The 18,002-nt window shown below is 42.5% G+C and overlaps 1 protein-coding gene across 1 annotated transcript; it reads right to left on the reverse strand.

The window, feature by feature from the left end:
• Window positions 1–1,854: 1,854 nt before the first annotated feature.
• On the reverse strand, window positions 1,855–12,034 carry PRDX6 (peroxiredoxin 6). The gene is made up of 5 exons (XM_061183098.1): window positions 11,850–12,034; window positions 7,865–8,021; window positions 4,381–4,527; window positions 3,470–3,616; window positions 1,855–2,155 (listed from the first exon to the last, which is right to left on the reverse strand). The coding sequence occupies exons 1-5, from the start codon at window positions 11,942–11,944 to the stop codon at window positions 2,027–2,029; spliced, it is 675 nt and encodes a 224-aa protein (XP_061039081.1). The 5' UTR covers window positions 11,945–12,034; the 3' UTR covers window positions 1,855–2,026.
• Window positions 12,035–18,002: the final 5,968 nt, after the last annotated feature.

The raw sequence follows: 18,002 nt of genomic DNA on the forward strand, positions 1-18,002 counted from the left end.
CCTCTTAAGTCTCTTTCAGACCAGCATTCCCCAGGATATAATATAACTTGGAATTTTCACCTTCCTTCTCAACCTTCTTAGTGTCACCCAAATTTTACATGTGGAGAAATCAAGGAAACTAAAAGCTTACTGACTTCTCTAAGACATGGTGCCAGGAATCAGCTTTTACATTATTATACTCAATAAAAGTATAGAGGGCTACAGGCAAGAGACTATACCAGGTATGGGACACTTCCTTCTAAACCTAGGACTTAGCTAGCACAGCATAATAAGTCTGAGAGACTATGAGTTCAGAATACTTAGTACTCTTTCCAGAAAAGCAAAAGATGTCCCATTATCCTCAAGATTCATATTTTTTTTTTTAGTAATTTTTATTCATTTTATTTATTTTTTGGCTGTGTTGGGTCTTCGTTTCTGTGCGAGGGCTTTCTCTAGTTGTGGCAAGCGGGGGCCATTCTTCATCGCGGTGTGCGGGCCTCTCACTATCGCGGCCTCTCTTGTGGAGCACAGGCTCCAGACGCGCAGGCTCAGTAGTTGTGGCTCACGGGCCTAGTTGCTCCGCGGCATGTGGGATCTTCCCAGACCAGGGCACGAACCCGTGTCCCCTGCATTGGCAGGCAGATTCTCAACCACTGCACCACCAGGGAAGCCCCAAGATTCATATTCTTAAATCTAGGAATCCCATTAGGGTATCAGGTTAGGAGAGTTCTTTGTAGCAGGGGTCACAGATTCCACAGGACCCAGGCAAGTAACATGAAGGAGCAAAGTAGGCCAAGAGATGTGGTGGAATACATTTTCTTTTCTATTTTTTTTTTTTCAAAGCAAAGGAAACACATTTTATTTTATTTTTGTCCGCACTGGGCAGCATGTGAGATTTAGTTCCCCGACCCGGGATCAAACCTGTGCCCCCTGCAGTGGAAGCGCGGAGTCTTAACCACTGGACCACCAGGGAAGTCCCTGGAATCACATCCTCATCAGCCGCTCCTCCATTTTCATTATATGAAATTTTATGTATCTGTCTTTGAGAAAAGCATCAGTGTCAAATCTAGCAAGGAAACATTTGCCCTCAGGACATGAGTCTGAACTAGTACTTGAAAATGTGACAACAGAATTTTCTGATCATGTTTTAACAAAGGATTTACTTGCTGATCACTAAGAAGTAAAATTCAGAAAATAGTCCCCCTCCCCCACTGCAAGAATAAATCTATAATAAAACATTTTCAGTCATCCTCTCCCCTCTTCCCAAGGTGTGCCCTTTCATGTGCACTTCATCGTAGAGCCAACTGACATCCAGAAATACTCTGAAAGGCACCTGGCACTGTCGTGTTGCTCATGCCTCTGGTACACCTCCCTGGCAGGCAAGTGGAACCTTTTCTGTAGCTTCTCACTTTCAATAGAAATTTATTGAAAAATTTTCTTGATAGCAAAATACTTAAAGATTCCTTCCCCCTGCTCATCCTTCAGTTATCTACTGGAAAATTACAGAATTGAAAAGGTTTTGCCCCCAGTTGTGATCAAAACATGGAATACTGAAGAACATCTGGGTTACTCTAAGTTCTTAGGTTACACACGTAGATATGTACAGAGGAAGTTGAACCCCAAGTTCTATTCCTTCCCAAAATGGGTAACAGAAGAGAGGATTTGATTAGAACAGCTGAAAAAACCTGATACTCATTCTATGATGGAGCAAAGCAGGCTTTTTCAACCATAAACTGATACCACCTTGTTGGTCATAAACCCTGCAGAGATCCAACAAGATGAGCCTCAAATTTCAAAGAGAGTCAGCAGAGAATGCTAAGATATATGAACAGAAGAGAATGCTGCTAAAGGCACAGAGCAAAGAATCCCAAGGAATTTTTAGTGCCATTTTCATTTAATAAGCCAGTAGTATAGCAACCTAAAGACCTTGGCTGTGATCACACCAGGATGTTTTTATGGTACTGCTGCAGGAAAACATGATGGGCAGCTGGCATCCTCTGGCTCATGGTGCTCAGTGAGCAGCTCCAGCACCAACTCCGTGGAGAGCCTATGGCTGGGGGGTGTAGCGGAGGTATTTCTTGCCAGATGGGAGCTCTTTGGTGAAGACTCCTTTAGGGAAAAGTTTTTTGGCTTCCTCTTCAGGGATGGTTGGAAGGACCATCACGCTGTCTCCATTCTATTGAAAAGACATTGTGAATGGTGAAATTCAATCTTATAGTGAAGGCTAAAGGCAATAATTAACTTTAGAAAAGTAGCTACAGTTGCTGATGAGAATAATCAAATCTCCTTTGCTCTATCCCCTCTGAGGAATTTTGTTTTCGCAAGTTGATCTTTGACAGTTTTGGGAAGGGAAGTATTTCCCCACCTTAACAAGAAATAGTCCTGTTTTAAATCTAGTAATGGCTTGCCACCTAAGTCCTTATCATTGCCCTGCGTGACTGAATCCGGCTTCCTCTCCCATCCCCGGCCTCTCCCCCCACCTCCTGCTGCTGCTTTTCCAGCACGGTGGCTCTCCTATTCCTTGCCAAGCTCACTATTAGAAAAGCTTCTTAGCTGTTCCTTCAAGCCTGCCGTGCTCTTCCCTCCTAAATATGCGTGACTCGGTCTCTCACTTTCTTCACGTCCTTCCCAAAGGTCCCTTCAGAGAAAGGCCTTTCTTGACAGCCAAATATAAAACCAACCCTCCCACCTGTGCTCCCCTTCGCCCCACCTCTGCTTGATTACTCTCTGTCACACTTATCGTTACCTAATATACTATAAACTTGTTTATTGTTTGTCTCTACTAACTGGAATTTAAGTTCTATGAGGGCAGGGACTTTACACTGATTGTTCATTGCTGCATCCCAGTGTCTACTGTCTGGGCTCAATAAACATATGATCAAAGAATGGATACAGAATATAAATGGTTTGCCTGTCAGAAGAAACAAAATAACAAAACCAGGTGTTCAGGTTAGCATATTAAAAAAATGTAGCAATGTTAAGACACTCTTGTGATATTATCCATGTCCTACATATGGCAGGAATCTTAGAGATTAAAAGTTCATGAACAGGTTTCAGAGAATTCTACATAGGTTTAAAAGTCTGAAGCTTAAGAGAAATGAAATGTTTCAAGACATTAATATACCACATAGGTTTATACCCATGACTTAAGTGGCCAGTCTAAGTTCTGCTATAAATATTTTGCCATCAGGGAAGAGTTAAAGGTTTTTTAAAATATCCTTTTATTAGGAAAAGGAATCATTCTGACCACTTAATTTGTCCAAATAATCTAAAAGTTAGAAATACAGGGAGTTTGTATAAAAGGGGTTAAAGACCCTGAAAATGGCCTCTCAGCAAATCTTAAACTCAGCCAGGAGGAAAAGCCCTCCCAGTGTACTTGCATGCCAGAAACAAGAGCCCCACGTAACACTGACCCTGGAGGTAGCCACCGAGAGACTGGTCCCACAGGCCTTCCAGGCAAGTTGGGTATCTGCCCTTTTAACATCTTTACCTTCCAATCAACTGGGGTGGCAACCCTCTTTTCTGCTGTCAGCTGGAGAGAGATAATTACTCGGAGAATCTCATCAAAGTTCCTGCCAGTGGTAGCTGGGTAGAGGATGGACAGTTTTAGCTTCTTATCAGGACCAAAAATAAATACCTGCAAAGCACACAGACATATAAACAGGAAGAACTCTTTGAATGTTTTTGATACTAAAGCCTCTTAGAAGGCTCTTAAGTCATTAAAAATGTTCAAGGGTATAACAAAACAAAACAACAACAAAAATCTGCAAATATCTAGAAAGATACACCAAACAAACTGGGTGGCTGGAGTAGATATGATTTTCTTCTCCATGTTATATTTCTAAACTTGAAGGAAATTATATTTGGCTCTGGCTGTCTCAGTAAGAAAAACTGATTTGCGAACTGAATCCAGGAAAGGCCTCAGGAAGGTACTATGTTAACTACGGAAGATTATCATAAAAATAATACTAATGGGAGTTGATCTCGGTCCTCAAATTGTTGTATATTTCTGCAGATGTGGGAATAAGTGTGTTCTCTAGTGGGTACGGACAGAACATATAAGAATTCAAAACCAGGGATGCCTTATGAAGAAGGCTATGACCCACCGCCTTAAAGAGTGGGCCGTCAGGAGGACTACAGAAAAAGATTTCTCAATTCCAGGTGACATCCTAGGATAACTATTTTTATGTATTTTCAAAAGCTGTGAATTAAGCAGTTTAAAAGTTCAGCTGAAAAATTTTACTTTGTACCAGCATTTAGATAAAAAGTGAGAGTGCCACCAGGACACTTATATCCTAATTGGACATAGTCCCCCATTTCCTTTAGTTGGTCCAAGCATTTACTTGGACATATGTAGCCTGGTCAGTCACAATGACTATGTAATGGACGTATACAACTCACCACACGAGCTGTTACAGGCATGCCCTTTTCGTCCTTCTCTGCTGGGTCCAGCATGCCCAACTGGATGGCAAGGTCCCGATTCTTATCATCAATGATGGGAAAAGGTAACTTTTCTGTGGGCTCTTCACCATTGTAAGCATTGATATCCTGAAATGCAGGGGAAAGAGAAAAGAGAAATCTAAACCAGGCATATCCTCTGAATTCAATCAGTTAACAGTCATCGCCTTGTAAGACAGGGAAGAGAGGACCATAATCATCATAATTTCTCTAAGCAATTTTAATAAGAAAATTAATGAATGAACACTCCTCATCCCAACTGTTCACTGACAGGAATAATGGTAGAGTGTAGTACTTAGGTTATAACCTAGAGCCTTCTCATGCCCAAGTCTCTTAAAATTCAGCAGGCGTTTACTCCTCTGAGAAAGCAGCATTAAACTCTTTAAAAGTTGAATAATATAGAGTTAGACTTCGATCCAGAGTACCTCTGCATACCCAAACACTATAAAAACCGTCAGTAACAATGAGTTCACATCCAGACATTATAGCACGTACAAAGATAATTTTATAGATCTGGCCCCTGCCTCAAAAGCACCCTGACTCAGACATTAAGCTACTGTAACAAAGATATTAAGACATGAAAAGAAAACACAAAACTTAAAGCAAACACAAGAATGGAGAGTTGAATATTCACTTCAAGGACAAGTCAAAGGTAAAAATGGCTGAAAAGGCAGAGGTGAATTTACACTAGGGTGAAATCCACATAAAAACAAAGCATTTCAAGTCTGAACTTAAAGGACAATAATGTACTTGCTTCCACTCTCTATCCCTTCCTCCCCTAGTTAAAAACTTCATTCATTTTTCTATCCTGGGAAGTTTTTGGGAGAAAAAAAAAATCTAGCTTCGTTATTTGATCTGGTGTTGACATTGCACTTAAGGTGGGCTAAGCTTTATGGTAAGTACGTGTGGGATACAGATGAGGAAGACACGGTTCCTGCCTTTAAAGGAACTTCTAATTTAGTTGGATGATTTCCGTAAGAAGTAGCAACAAACGCAAGACGGTAATATGTAAATGGCAAATGCTGAAGTACACCAGCATCCCCATTTGTAAGACTGCTGAGTTAGGAGAGGCTTCAAGAAAGGCGTATGACTTTTACCTGGGCCTTTGAAGGGTGGATAAGATTTTCACAGGGCAAAAGAAGGCATTCTAGGGAGGGGGAGCAAAATTAATGAAACATGTAGGCAAGTCTGAGCATAAACTATTGACTAGCGAAAGAGGAATTTATCTGGGTAGAGTTTTAGGAAGTAGTGAAAAAGAGGCGTTAAAGCTGGAATAAGGTCTATTTATTATGTGGAGCCTTGAAAGTAAAACAGGAGTTGATGGCATAGCAGATATAGAACCTTGGTGGATTTCTCAACAGAGATGCCATAGGATAAAAGTGGCGTTCATGAACTTTGAAATGGATAACAACAAATTTTAACATGTTTCTTAATTTTATTAGCTTAACTTCCCTTCTGCTGTCACTGGTGGTCTATCAGGTCGCCACAGCTAAAATAACAATCAATATGGTTTCATGCTAGAGGCACCTTGAGGTTTCCTACGTAACCAGTTGTGTGTCAAAGTTTGGACACTGCTTCTGAAAGTTGGGACTTGTTTCCTATTTAATGCAATCACAATTTTGAAAATTCTAAGGCACAAGCTCACCCGCGAAAATGAACCTGGGTGTGTTCCTATACTTTAAAGGGTATTATATAATTGGCTATAAACTCTTCCTTCAGCCACCTGTACTTTCAATGATTGCTCTGCAGTAATTCTCAGCCCTGCCATTCGCATGATAGGCATTACATTACACCCATGAAAAGCAAAGAACAATATGCTTTGGCTTTATCCTAAAATCAAGCAAATTCCTACTCTCTATCATCTAGTATCAACGAGAGTATTGGTTTGGGGTTCTAATCCCACTGCCACCATTTTCTTGCAGGGAAATCTTTAGTGTGTCCTTCCAGCTGCCTGGGTGAAAAAAGTATTCTCATCTGAAAAGCTGGGGGCAGGAACCATATATCTCCCCTGAAGGGCTGCTCCCAGAAACTAATGAGAAACTGCCTGTGAGAATACTGTGGAAATGCCAGTGACCATTCACAGCCAAGTGTAAGGAATGAAAACAATCCACCTCAAGAAAGAGAAATGCCTTCCCTTTTCTCCTATACATGACTCTTCTAATCTCAGACACTTACAATTAACTGGTATAAAGTGGCCATGGGATGCAGCCCCAGGTGGCCAGCTCACAAGTCAGCACTACATCGTATATTCAGTTGCATGTGAAGTGCTTGACATAGTGCCTAGTGCACAGTAAGCATCCTTTGAAAGTTCCCTATCATTATTTAGTAGACACTGTAGCAAAGTCATTAAAATGTTCTCAAGTTAAATCTAGGCCACCACATTTATTATCCAAGTAAATCCTTTGGTTGGGAGTAGACAGTTCCTTCAGTTCATTCATTTGACAAATACAGACTGCCTGCCTGCCTAGGAGGTCCTGAGTGCTGAGCACTGTTCCAGCAGTGCAAGAAACAGGAGTCTGCCCTGCTGAGCCTCCACTCTGGTGGGGAGAAACAAACAAACGAAATCAGCAACGTGCAGAGTATTTTAGACGGTGACAAGTGCTAAGGAGACAAACAGGGGAGGATGGGGAGTACAGAGGGAAGTTATAATTTTAGATAAGGAGGCCAAGGGTGGCCTTAATGCGTATCATTTGAGTTGAGACCTGAAAGATGTGAGGGCAAGCCACAAAGATACCTGGGGAAAGAGTCTTCCAAACAGGATTCTGGATATATTTTGAAGGTAGAGCAGGCAAGTTAGCTGATGAATCAGACATGTGAAGTGAAAAAACCAGAGGAATTAAGGATGACTCCTGGATTTTTGGCCTGAACAACTACAAAAATGCAGATGCCATTAGCTGAGATGAGTAAGACCCTGGGATTAAGAACAGGAGCCCCGTTTTAGACATGCTGGATTTGAGATGATAGGACATCCCAGGGGAGATGCTGTAGGTGGTGGTTTCACCAATCTGGAAGCCAGGAGAGTCTGGCCTAGAGATGGAAATTTGGGAATCATAGCATATAGATGTGGGTGGATGAGTTTAGCAAGGTGAAGAGTGTAGATAAAAAGAGAAGAGGTCCAAGAAGTGAGTCCAGGGCAACTCCAGCATATATTCAGTATTAGGAGTTGGGAGATGAGGAAGCTCATGCTGCACATAAGCAGGAACAGCTAGAGAAGTGGTGTCCTGGAAGCCAAGAAAGAAGGGGGCTGAGAACTGACCACTGGATTTAGCAAGGTGGAGGTCACTGTGCAGTCCAAGTCAGACTTTCAAATAATCAGTGAAGTCTGAATCTGAGCCTTACTTGTACCTTCACCTCAAAAAACCAAGCTACTCTATAAAATTTATAGCTTAATCTGTAACCTCAAAGCATATGCCAACGGGTACTGTACCTTGCTCCAGGCAAGATGGTCTTCAACACTGTCTATTGAAAGGGCAATCATCTTAACGTTCCTCTTGGCAAATTCTGGTGCCAGCTTTGCTGCTCTGCCAAGCTCCGTGGTACACACTGGGGTAAAGTCCCGAGGGTGGGAGAAGAGAATGCCCCATCTGAATGAAGGAAAAGAAGGTCACAGTTGAATGAAGAGATTATCACCAGCATCATGTACAATGAAAAATCACAAATCCTAGATCAAAAATGACTTTCTTTTTCAAATGAATGCTTATGAAGACAATTACTTTTAAACTTTTCTGTTGAGGAATGCTTTTTGATCTTATCTCCAGAAAAGCCTATGTTTAAAGCCCAATTCAATCAAAGATATGAAATTCAACATGATAAATATTTAAAGAGACTGTAAGGATGTTGCCTCCTTTAATAACTCTAGAGCCACCCTGAGTCCTTTTCAGCTAATAAAATCTGTGCTACTCAAACCAAGTACTTATTGAAATAATTTTTTTTTTCTTTTTACCCTTTCTACATTTTTTTCTAAGCACAGATATGCTGACATTCACCTCCAATAATGGATGTTGCAATGTGCCCTGAATCTAGACCAATGCCTGACTACAATAATAAACAGATTATGTAATCTGAAATAAATAGGCTTCTATCCTCTATTTATATGTAAAATGAAAGCTGACACTTGGTTCTTTGAAGTGAACAGATATAAAAACTTTTGTAAAACTAGTTTACTGATCTAACCTACTAAACAGGACACCCAATATTTGTACCCTGACCAAATAACAGCATTTTAAGAGTTTTACCTATCTCTTCATTTGCAGTTTATTCTTCTTTTTGCGTTAGACCAAGTGGGTAGAAAAATGATAGCCTCCAATGTCGATTTCTACAACTACAGATTCTTAGGGAAATACTAATATCTAAATCATCATTGCCTAAGGTTAAACTGGTGTAAGTTTTAAGCACATTTCAAGCTAAAAGTCACCAAGAACTTTGGAGTACTGTTTCCTTCTCCTGGGCAACAGAAACTACTCTTTCTACTGAAAAGGAAAACCTAACATGCAGTTTCCACACTCCTGTTGACTTAACAACATTAAAGCAGGATCCTAAACTAGTAGATGACTAACTCTAGCCTAGATGCCAAGCTGACCTCCCTAAAGTTTGCCAAGTTTCCTGAAGCACAAAGAAGAAAGCAGAGACAAGGTACCTAATTCCCAGCTACATCTGCCACTCAACTCCCAAGGTTTCAGGAAAGGAAAAGACCTTCTTACAAAAAGGATGGATGGCCCTATGGCAAGACTGGAAAGAGAGAGGTAATATTTTTACGATTGTGGAGGGGTGTGGTATGTTTACTTTTGATAAAGGGCAATAAGACATACGTATGTTTTGAAATAAGCTAGCTATGAGTAAAATTTAGGCCTTAGAGTCTGTGGTAAAGGATCTGTTTAAGGGTCAGATGAGACTTAAGGAAAGTCTCCAGAAATTGAGAAAAAATGATCAGGGCACTTCTTCCTGTATTGTTAAAGAGGTGATTAATTAGAAAAATCAGGCATTCTCTTTCCATTGTGAGTCAAGAGACTGTATTGCTCAATCATGTTAAGGAACTCGTTTGAGGCCACTTCACATCCTCCCCTCTCCCAGAAGCCAAAACTCTAGTTTGCCACATGGCTAGGAACAGGATAAGCTCTGGGCATGTCTTACTATGGCCTGCCTCCCCTCTAAGTCTCCCTACGGCTGCTCTTCAGAGGAATACAATTACATTATCCCCTTTCCTTTTTCCTCATTTTCAAAAGACAAAAGGTTTCTTCATTTAAGGGAGGGGGTCCCCACTCACTAACCCCCAGAAAACCCAAGGAAAACCCATGTTTTGTTTGGTGAAGATGTACTGTGAGGAAGCTGCTTATACCACACACATACAGAAACAGTGACTGGGCTCAATAAACTCACTAAATGCAGCACCCAAGCCCCTTAGTTGTTTCCAGTTGTCAGGGGCAGGGTAGAACCTGTAACGTTTGAAATTATTTTAATTTTCTCCAAAACACACCTGGATCAAAAATTGATAGTATGAATTGAAATCACATTAAGAATGGAGTTTGGAAAAATTATATTAGGCAAAAATCCGTGTATTACAATGATATAAAGGGCTCAAACTTATTTTCGGGGTAGGGCGGGAAATAGTACTATCCCATGCCTGACCCAAGGCAGACTTGTATATTTTTGTTTATAGAGGCAGATAGTTTTCTCATCTTCCTACTTATGGCTCCCTGAGAAGGTACCACTTTTAATCAAATTAAGATAGATCGAGGACAATAAATGACAACAAAAAAATCCCAAACAAATAGGGTTAGCTTAAATAGTGACATCATTTATAACTATTGCTACAGTAAATATGCTTTATATTAATATTTATCTACAACCTAAGAGTTCTGGGAAAATTTTGTTTTATGAGGGTGAGGGTTGTAGGTAGGAATGGGAAGGAACATTATCTGAAAATCCCATGGAGTTTTGGAGAAATACAAATACCTAAATTCCGAGTATGAGACTGGACGTAGTCTGTATTTCTGAAGTCTTTCCCTGCCTTTATTGGCTGAATGTACCATTTCTCATCCTTTCTCTAGCCTAGTCCTCTCTTGCAAAAAACTTAGCCCTTCCCTTAATCAGTAGCTGGAAAATGGATTTAAGGGACTGTAAGGGGTTGGTTAGGCCTAAGGTATAAGAATCTCTCCCAGGTGCTCTGCACAGGCCTGTCCAATCCTTGATTAATCTCATAAACTGCACCCTCTGTCTGTAATATATGTACCTGGACACTGTATATAAAAGGGATACAAAGCAAGAAGGAATTCTAACACCTTAGACCACAGCGTAGTGGGGCCACTGGAACTCCAGAACCATAATATAACTAGACACATCTGGAATGTTTCACATTAAATCTAATCAACTTAAAGTTTGCTGATTCGGGAGCTGTAAAACCACAGTAACGCCAACATACTCCTAGTCGTAAAGGTATGATTGCCAGGCTAGATCATGGGTCACCAATTTGGCAAGTCTACCTGCGGCTGGAAGCAAGGCAGAAGGGGAAGGGGTCAGTGAGAGGCACTCTGCAGTGAAACAAAAGGGTCTCAAAGGAGGAGGTACGGGTGTCCAGGTGCTTGGCTATCCATGGCCATTGCAACTGAACAACCTCAGAAAGTCCTTCCCTCAAGGTGTTGCAAGTTCTGGAATGAAGGACACACACACATACAGAGTATTCTGGGTTCCTCCCAAAGCTGTTATCAAATCACATTCTAGCAGCTGGGGGAGGTTCTGGACAAAAAGTCTTTCAGCCACTATCTGGCAGCTGGTGGTTTCACATTTTTTTGTGCTGAGAAGCCTGCAAATACCACTGCAGCAAGTAGAACCCTCACATAACACGCTGGGCCCTTCCTGAACCTTCAGCCAGTAGCAGTGTCCTCTGACTCTGGCCTTGGACACCAACCTTCCCCAGGGAGCAAATTCCATAACGGAGGGAGGGAGGGAGGAGGTGCGACCCTGGACACGAGTACCGGGGAATTGACCGCCGATGCTGCCCCCTCCGGCCCTCGGCTGGACCATACTACTTGCACAGTTTACCAAACAGAGGTAAACAGACAACGAACTCTCCTCCGCACCGACCTCCCGAACCCGGGACCTGCGCGATCCCAATTTTGTTCCCCTCCCCCTTCCTCACCCCGGAGCCGGCCCAGCCACGCGGGGGACGGAAGGCGAGAGAGGATCCAATGGCCGGCGCAGGGCGGGCCGGAGGGTCGCGGCCAGCCAGCAGCGCTCGGCCGCCGCGGGGCAGGGGCCACACGACGAGAGGCACGTGCAGGAACCGGTGCGGGGAGGAGGCGGGCGGCGAGCAGGGGGTTGAGCGGTGAGGAGGACGGAAGGGAGAAACAAGGGAAGGCACCTCTGAGTCCGGGCGTAACCCGAGGTCAGGGTAGGGTGAAGAGGTGGCCACTTACGAGTCTCCCAGATAGTCGTGGAAACGGATGCGGCCGATGGTAGTATTGGCCTCGAAGTTGGGAGCCTCGTCCCCGAGAAGGAGCCCTCCGGGCATGGCGGCAGCGATGACACGGAAGGAGGACTAGGTGCAACGGCGACAACCACCAGCGAGCTGGTTCCGGCGTGTGTGCTGTGGGGCGGAATAAATGGGGCTTCCAGGGGCGGGACGGGAGGGGGCGGGGTGGGCGGGACCAAAGCAAAGCCTAGATAGACGGAGTGGCGGCGGGAGCGATGGGCGGGACAAGGGGCGGGGCGGGGCCAGGCCTTGGGCGGGGTGGGCGGGGCCGGCGGGGCCAGGCCGTGGGCGGGGCCGGCGGGGCCAGGCCATGGGCGGGGTGGGCGGGGCCGCGGCTGCCGTGGGCGCCAGCGAGAGTCCGGAACGGGCGCGAGTCTGGGGCTGGGCTAGGGGAGGACAGTCCTGGGCCGGGTCCGGCACCCCGCCAGGCCTCTGCCCTGCCGGGAGCCTGTGGACATTATCGCGCTCTCCTCACGTGACAGGGGACTCAATGACGTCGCCCTTTGGAGGCTTGGGGGTGCGTTCTGGGCTTTGGAGGTAAAGGAAGCGGAACGCAGTAGGAATGGGAGCCCCAAGGCGGACAGCCGCCCTGAGGAGCCGCACGAATCCGCTGCTACCCTCCTGCACACCCACTCACGGCCGACTCCTGGCAGAGGGTTCTGGCGACCCCTGCACTCCCCGCTCTGTTAGTGTGAGCGTCTGGCATCCTGAGCGCCCCAGCCAGCCTAGCCATCCTGATTTCTGTATCAGAGGATGTGGCAAGACCCAAGCATGTGGGGCACCTTGCGTCAAAGGAAGTGGCTTTCTTGTTGCAGCAAAAATTCCAGCACCCATATCAGTAAGTGCTTGGGGGAATGTGACCAAACTTTTATTTTTATTCCACTCCCAGAGTTCATTATGAACCGTAAGGTATTCAACACAATTATCCTGAAGTTTAAATATAAATTTTAAAACATACTTATTGTGATCTATTGTGTGCAAGTCCACTCTGCCACCCAAGGAAGTGGGAAGTTTAGATTCATTTATTTACTTTCTATGTGCCAAGCACAAGGTAGCCAAGATGACTGTTCTCTTGGAGCTTTCATTATAGTGAGGGATACATATTTAACCAAGAATATATTAGACAGTAGTAAATCCCATTCAGAGAAAATAAGATTATGTGCTAGAGGGTAACTGAGGTGCTGCTTGGATTGGGTGGTCTGGTCTGGGAAAACCTCCAGGGTAATGTAGGTAAACTATAAGTAGTTACTGCCGCCATTGTGCCTGGAGTGTTCCTTTTTGGGGATGAGCTCCCAACTTCGAGGCCAAAACAGCCAGTTATCAGCTGCATCTGTTTCCACAACTATTTTAGTTTACATAATAAGTGCTCTGGAAATGGTAGCTATTATTTGGATGATGATAGTAGGTTATGCAATAACCCTTGCTTTGCCAACTGTTTGCTAGGCACAGTGCCAGACCTGGTGATACAGAGAAGAGATACAGTCTCTGCTCATACAGGGAAAGCAGATGTACATACAGTTACGATAAAAACGTAAATGCTGATGGAGGGTTGGGGGGAGGGGCGGGTGCCAGACTGTTAGAGTCCCAAGGTATGAAAAATTCTCTGGGTGGGGCTCCTCAGGCTTTAAAAAGGCACAGGGCAGTGTGAAGAGAAGTGACTCACATACTAAGATTTGTTTTCATCATAGTGATGTTTTTGTGTGTGGGCATGCTAATCATACTTTCTCAGTTCTCCTCTGAACAAGGACTTGTCGTAAGATTACTGGAAAAATTTCTTAGCCACTCTGGAAAACTCTGTGAAGCTACTATAAGTTAATCTGTAAACTAATTTGACTCCAAGCTTTGGTTTTAAAAGTGCTATGTTTTAACTCCTTTTGTAGGGGAGAAAGAAAAGAAGAGGAAAAGGAGGGTAATTTGAACTTAAGGCACTATTAATAATGTTGTGGAGATAGGCTGGAAAACACAGATATACCACAAATATGGAGAATGAACACAGAAACAGATTACGGATCTCTAGATAAGGCATAATTATCAAACTGTCTGTTGTACAATAAATTAAGCAACTGTGATAAAATAAATGTCTGTTCCAGAGACTGCACACTGGCAGTCCTCTTGTCGATTGCAAACTTGTTTGCTTTAGCCTTTCTAGCATTTTTAATTCTTTTGAGTTAGCCGTCAACATCTAAAAAATGCGATTTTCCACAAAAATATCTGGATTTCTATCTCCTCAAAAGTCAGAATAGCTGGCCACACTGGGCTCATGTTCCACCTGGCAAACAGTGACTGGAGAGTAGCCTTCTAAGAGCGCATATATTTCCTATTTATTCAGAAGACGCCCCATCACTTACTGACATTGTCTATTGGCAGTTTAACCACACTCTTGCCCTGTTATTTTTCTTAGGTTAGAATTAGGAGGAAAATGAGGCCCATCCTAATGTAACCCTATCTCTGGCAAAAATTGTAAAAGTGAAAGGTTGACTAAGGGCCATATGTTTCAAGGTGGAGCAAGGTAGAGCATATTTCTTTGTAAACGTACAGAATGTTCCCATATACTTAATATGCAGACAAAGTCAAAAGAACACCAACTGTCCTGCCTGACTCTTGTAGGTAGTTGAGTTTAACCTCTGTACTACACTGAAGGAAGATGTAGTAGCCAGGAGAAGAGTGGAGAGTGGCAGGAACTCGAGAAGCAGAGCAGCAGGTGACTGATGCTGAAGGGTGCAAGATAACCTATCTAGTCATTAAAGGATACTTTACACAGGATACTAATAGCCTGCTAGCTTCCAAACTTAAACTACAGTGGGCTAAGCCCCACTGTAGAGGGAAAAGCAAGAAGTGCCATGAGAAAGGAGGAGGGGCCAGGGAGGCATCCCAGGGAGACACCAGAATGTGGAAAAGGGAGAGTTAGGCTAAGGGGAAGGATTTACTTTGCAGAGAGGATGGAGGCTTTATCAGAAAAAAATGTCTTCTGACAGCTGGCAGGGTTGGGGAGAACTTGAAGTCCTTAGAATTAACTCCTGATTGACAGGAAGGAAGGGTTTGCAGGGGTTTTCAGAGGGCTCTGACTCTTGGCTGATTGATAGTCTCTTCTGTCCTTACTGCTTTGGACAGACTGAAGGAAAAGGTGAAGGGATTGGCAATGGCCATTTGGAAGAACAACAGTCCATTAGGATGTCTCCTCTCTCACTAGGCTGTGAACTCCTAAAGGTTAGACCGTATGTTACTGATAAATATTTGTGACCTGTTAGACATAGTGGTGTGGAGCTAGACTGCACAAAGTATTGAAGAAGCGTTTGGGCACCTTCCTACAGCCACACAGCAAAGCTTCTTGCCTACCTTCTGCTGGAAATAAAAGAGCAATGTGTCCCTAGTTATAATTGTAGCTAGGTAAAAATTCTTATGCATGTGGGAGGAGATATATAAAATTTGAAATTAATGTTAGGAAGGTGGGATGATGTTTTTAAAACAATTCTTATAAAGCTTTCTTGTTAAATTTGACTTTCTTTTCAGAAAAAAAAAATAGAAAGAGGGCTGGAGTACAGGAAACTCTACTGATCAGGGCAGTGCTATCAACCTGCTATGTGAGTGGGGCTGATAATCTCTCCACTGCTCTTCTTTATCATGTTTTATGTGGGTACTCCTCCCTATCATATCCTACAATCTGGAAAGAAAACAAAGTATTGGGCTGGCCAAAAAGTTCATTCAGGTTTTCCTATAAGATCCTACGAAAAACCTGAACGAATTTTTTGGCCAACCCAATAGGATACGTAGGAGTAAAAATGAAAACAAAACAGCTTTTAAAATGCTAAAACGATGAATCGTTCTCAGAGGGGCTTTGGAGCAGTAAGTTCTGACACTTCTTTTCTCAAATAAAGCACTTTTCCTGAAAGTTTACTGCTTACACTGAAAGAGACTGTTTAGTAAGTTTCACAAATTATGATTCTTTTGGGGGAAAAATTTATTCATAAATGGTTAAAGGATTAGATTTTAAAACATGATACAATAAAGACCAAAAGCCAATTTGGAATTGCTTAAAGGATGTTGAGTTAACCAATTTTTTTCTGCTTTTAGTTAAGCATAAAAAGCCTGATGCTCTAAAGGAAAAAAATTAAGATTTTTACAGAGTGGGCAGTGAATATCAATTCGTGAAGCTTCATATCTGTGTGTGTGTGTGTGTGTGTGTGTGTGTGTGTGTACATGTATATATATATATATAGAGAGAGAGAGAGAGAGAGAGAGAGAAAGAGATTGTCATAGAGAGGAAGGAGGGGAAAGGTAAAGAGAGAAAGAGAGAAAGCAGAGAGCAAATAAGTCATAGGAGCTGGGAAAAGGAAGAAGAAAGAAAAAGGGGAAAAAAAAGAAATGTTTTGGAGAGGAACAAATCTGAATGCCTGACTTGCCCAGACTTCTCCTAAGGAAAACTGACCACATGGCCCTGCCACTCTTGCCATCAGTGGTTGCACAGGACTGGGTGTCTGGCTCAAAGGCAATCAACCTACAGACTGCCTAACAGCTTGTGGGGGCCTGGTACAAAATGCGTTATTATTGGATCTTCTTTTGGTGGCTGGAATGCAAGAAAACAGATTCAGGCAGCAGTTCACAGTAGGGGTAGAAGCTGAAAGATGGTCAGGTAAGGTAGTAAGCAGAAGCCATGAGACAGCCAGGAGAAGAGTAGAGAGTGGCAGGAACTCTAGAAGCAGAGCAGCAGATGACTGATGCTGAAGGGTGCAAGATAACCTATCTAGTCATTAAAGGATACTTTACACAGGATACTAATAGCCTGCTAGCTCCCAAGCTTAAATTCTTTGAGGCCTAGTGCCAGGGTGAACTAAAGCTGGGTGGTGAGAGAAGTCCTCCCCAGGTACAGGCAATCAAGCTATGAATTTTCTGAGAATTTAAAGATGGTGACAATGATAATAATAATATTAACCTGCTTGCTATTATCACCAAGATCTGGCTGTTCCAAGCAATGTTAGTGATACAGTACTCTTAGACAAATCTTGATGCTGGTCTAAATCATAAACAATTGCTGCAGTCACTGTTGAGTTTTAATAATGTATATACCTTAGCTGCAGATTGGCACATTTTAATTACTTATCCTTTATTTTTAAAAAGGTCTTCTACATAGAAGTTAATTTGGAGAATTCTCCATTATATAATCAGCTCTCTCTGTATATAGACCTCATTTATTTCAAGAGTGAATTGGTTGTGGTTCAAGCTGTCTTCTAGCACAGTTTCTGTCTCCAACTCCTGAGGTAATAATTCCTGCATTTAAACAACAGATTTGAAGTAAGCAACAATAGCTCAATGATTATAAAGTTAAAGTAACAGAACTCAAGTTACTTTATTACGAGTGACCACTTGGAATTTTTGTGTTTAAAATTTAAAACATGTATGTACTATCATGTCATCTGCAAACAGTGACCGTTTTTCTTCTTCCTTTCCTATTTAGATTCCTTTTATTTCTTTTTCTTCTCTGATTGCTGTGGCTAAAACTTCCAAAACTATGTTGAATAAAAATGGCGAGAGTGGGCATCCTTGTCTTATTTCTGATCTTAGAGGAAATGCTTTCAGCTTTTCACTGTTGAAAAGCTGTGAGGTTTTCATATATGGAATTTATTTTGTTGAGGTGTGTTCCCTCTATGCCCGCTTTCTGAGGAGTTTTTATCATAAAAGCATGTTGAATTTTGTCAAAAGCTTTTTATGTATCTATTGAGATGAACATATGGTTTTTATTCTTCAGTTTGTTAATGTGATGTATCACATTGATTGATTTGCAGATACTGAAGAATTCTTGCATTCCTGGGATAAATCCCACTTGATCATGGTGTATGATCTTTTTAATATAAATAAATAAAATATTTATTTAATAAAGAAATAAAATGAATCCAAATAGGAAAGGAAGAAGTAAAACTGTCACTGTTTGCAGATGACATGATACTATACATAGAAAATCCTAAGATGCCACCAGAAAACTACTAGAGCTCATCAGTGAATTCAGTAAAGTTGCAGGATAGAAAATTAATATACAGAAATCTGTTGTATTTCTATACACTAACAACAATGTATCAGAAAGAGGAATTAAGGAAACAATCCC

Source organism: Eubalaena glacialis, chromosome 3, assembly GCF_028564815.1.
Source record: "Eubalaena glacialis isolate mEubGla1 chromosome 3, mEubGla1.1.hap2.+ XY, whole genome shotgun sequence".
Classification (NCBI taxonomy): Eukaryota; Metazoa; Chordata; class Mammalia; order Artiodactyla; family Balaenidae; genus Eubalaena; species Eubalaena glacialis.

What these genes read in the sequence shown, in the direction of transcription:
- PRDX6 (XM_061183098.1), bottom strand. Translation starts at nt 11,944, where the DNA reads ATGCCCGGAGGGCTCCTTCTCGGGGACGAGGCTCCCAACTTCGAGGCC. An exon ending in ACCATCTTGCCTGGAGCAAG is followed by an intron (nt 4,528 to 7,864) that starts GTACAGTACCCG and finishes CCTGCATTTCAG; the next exon opens with GATATCAATGCTTACAATGG. An exon ending in CCACCCCAGTTGATTGGAAG is followed by an intron (nt 2,156 to 3,469) that starts GTAAAGATGTTA and finishes TCTTTTCAATAG; the next exon opens with AATGGAGACAGCGTGATGGT.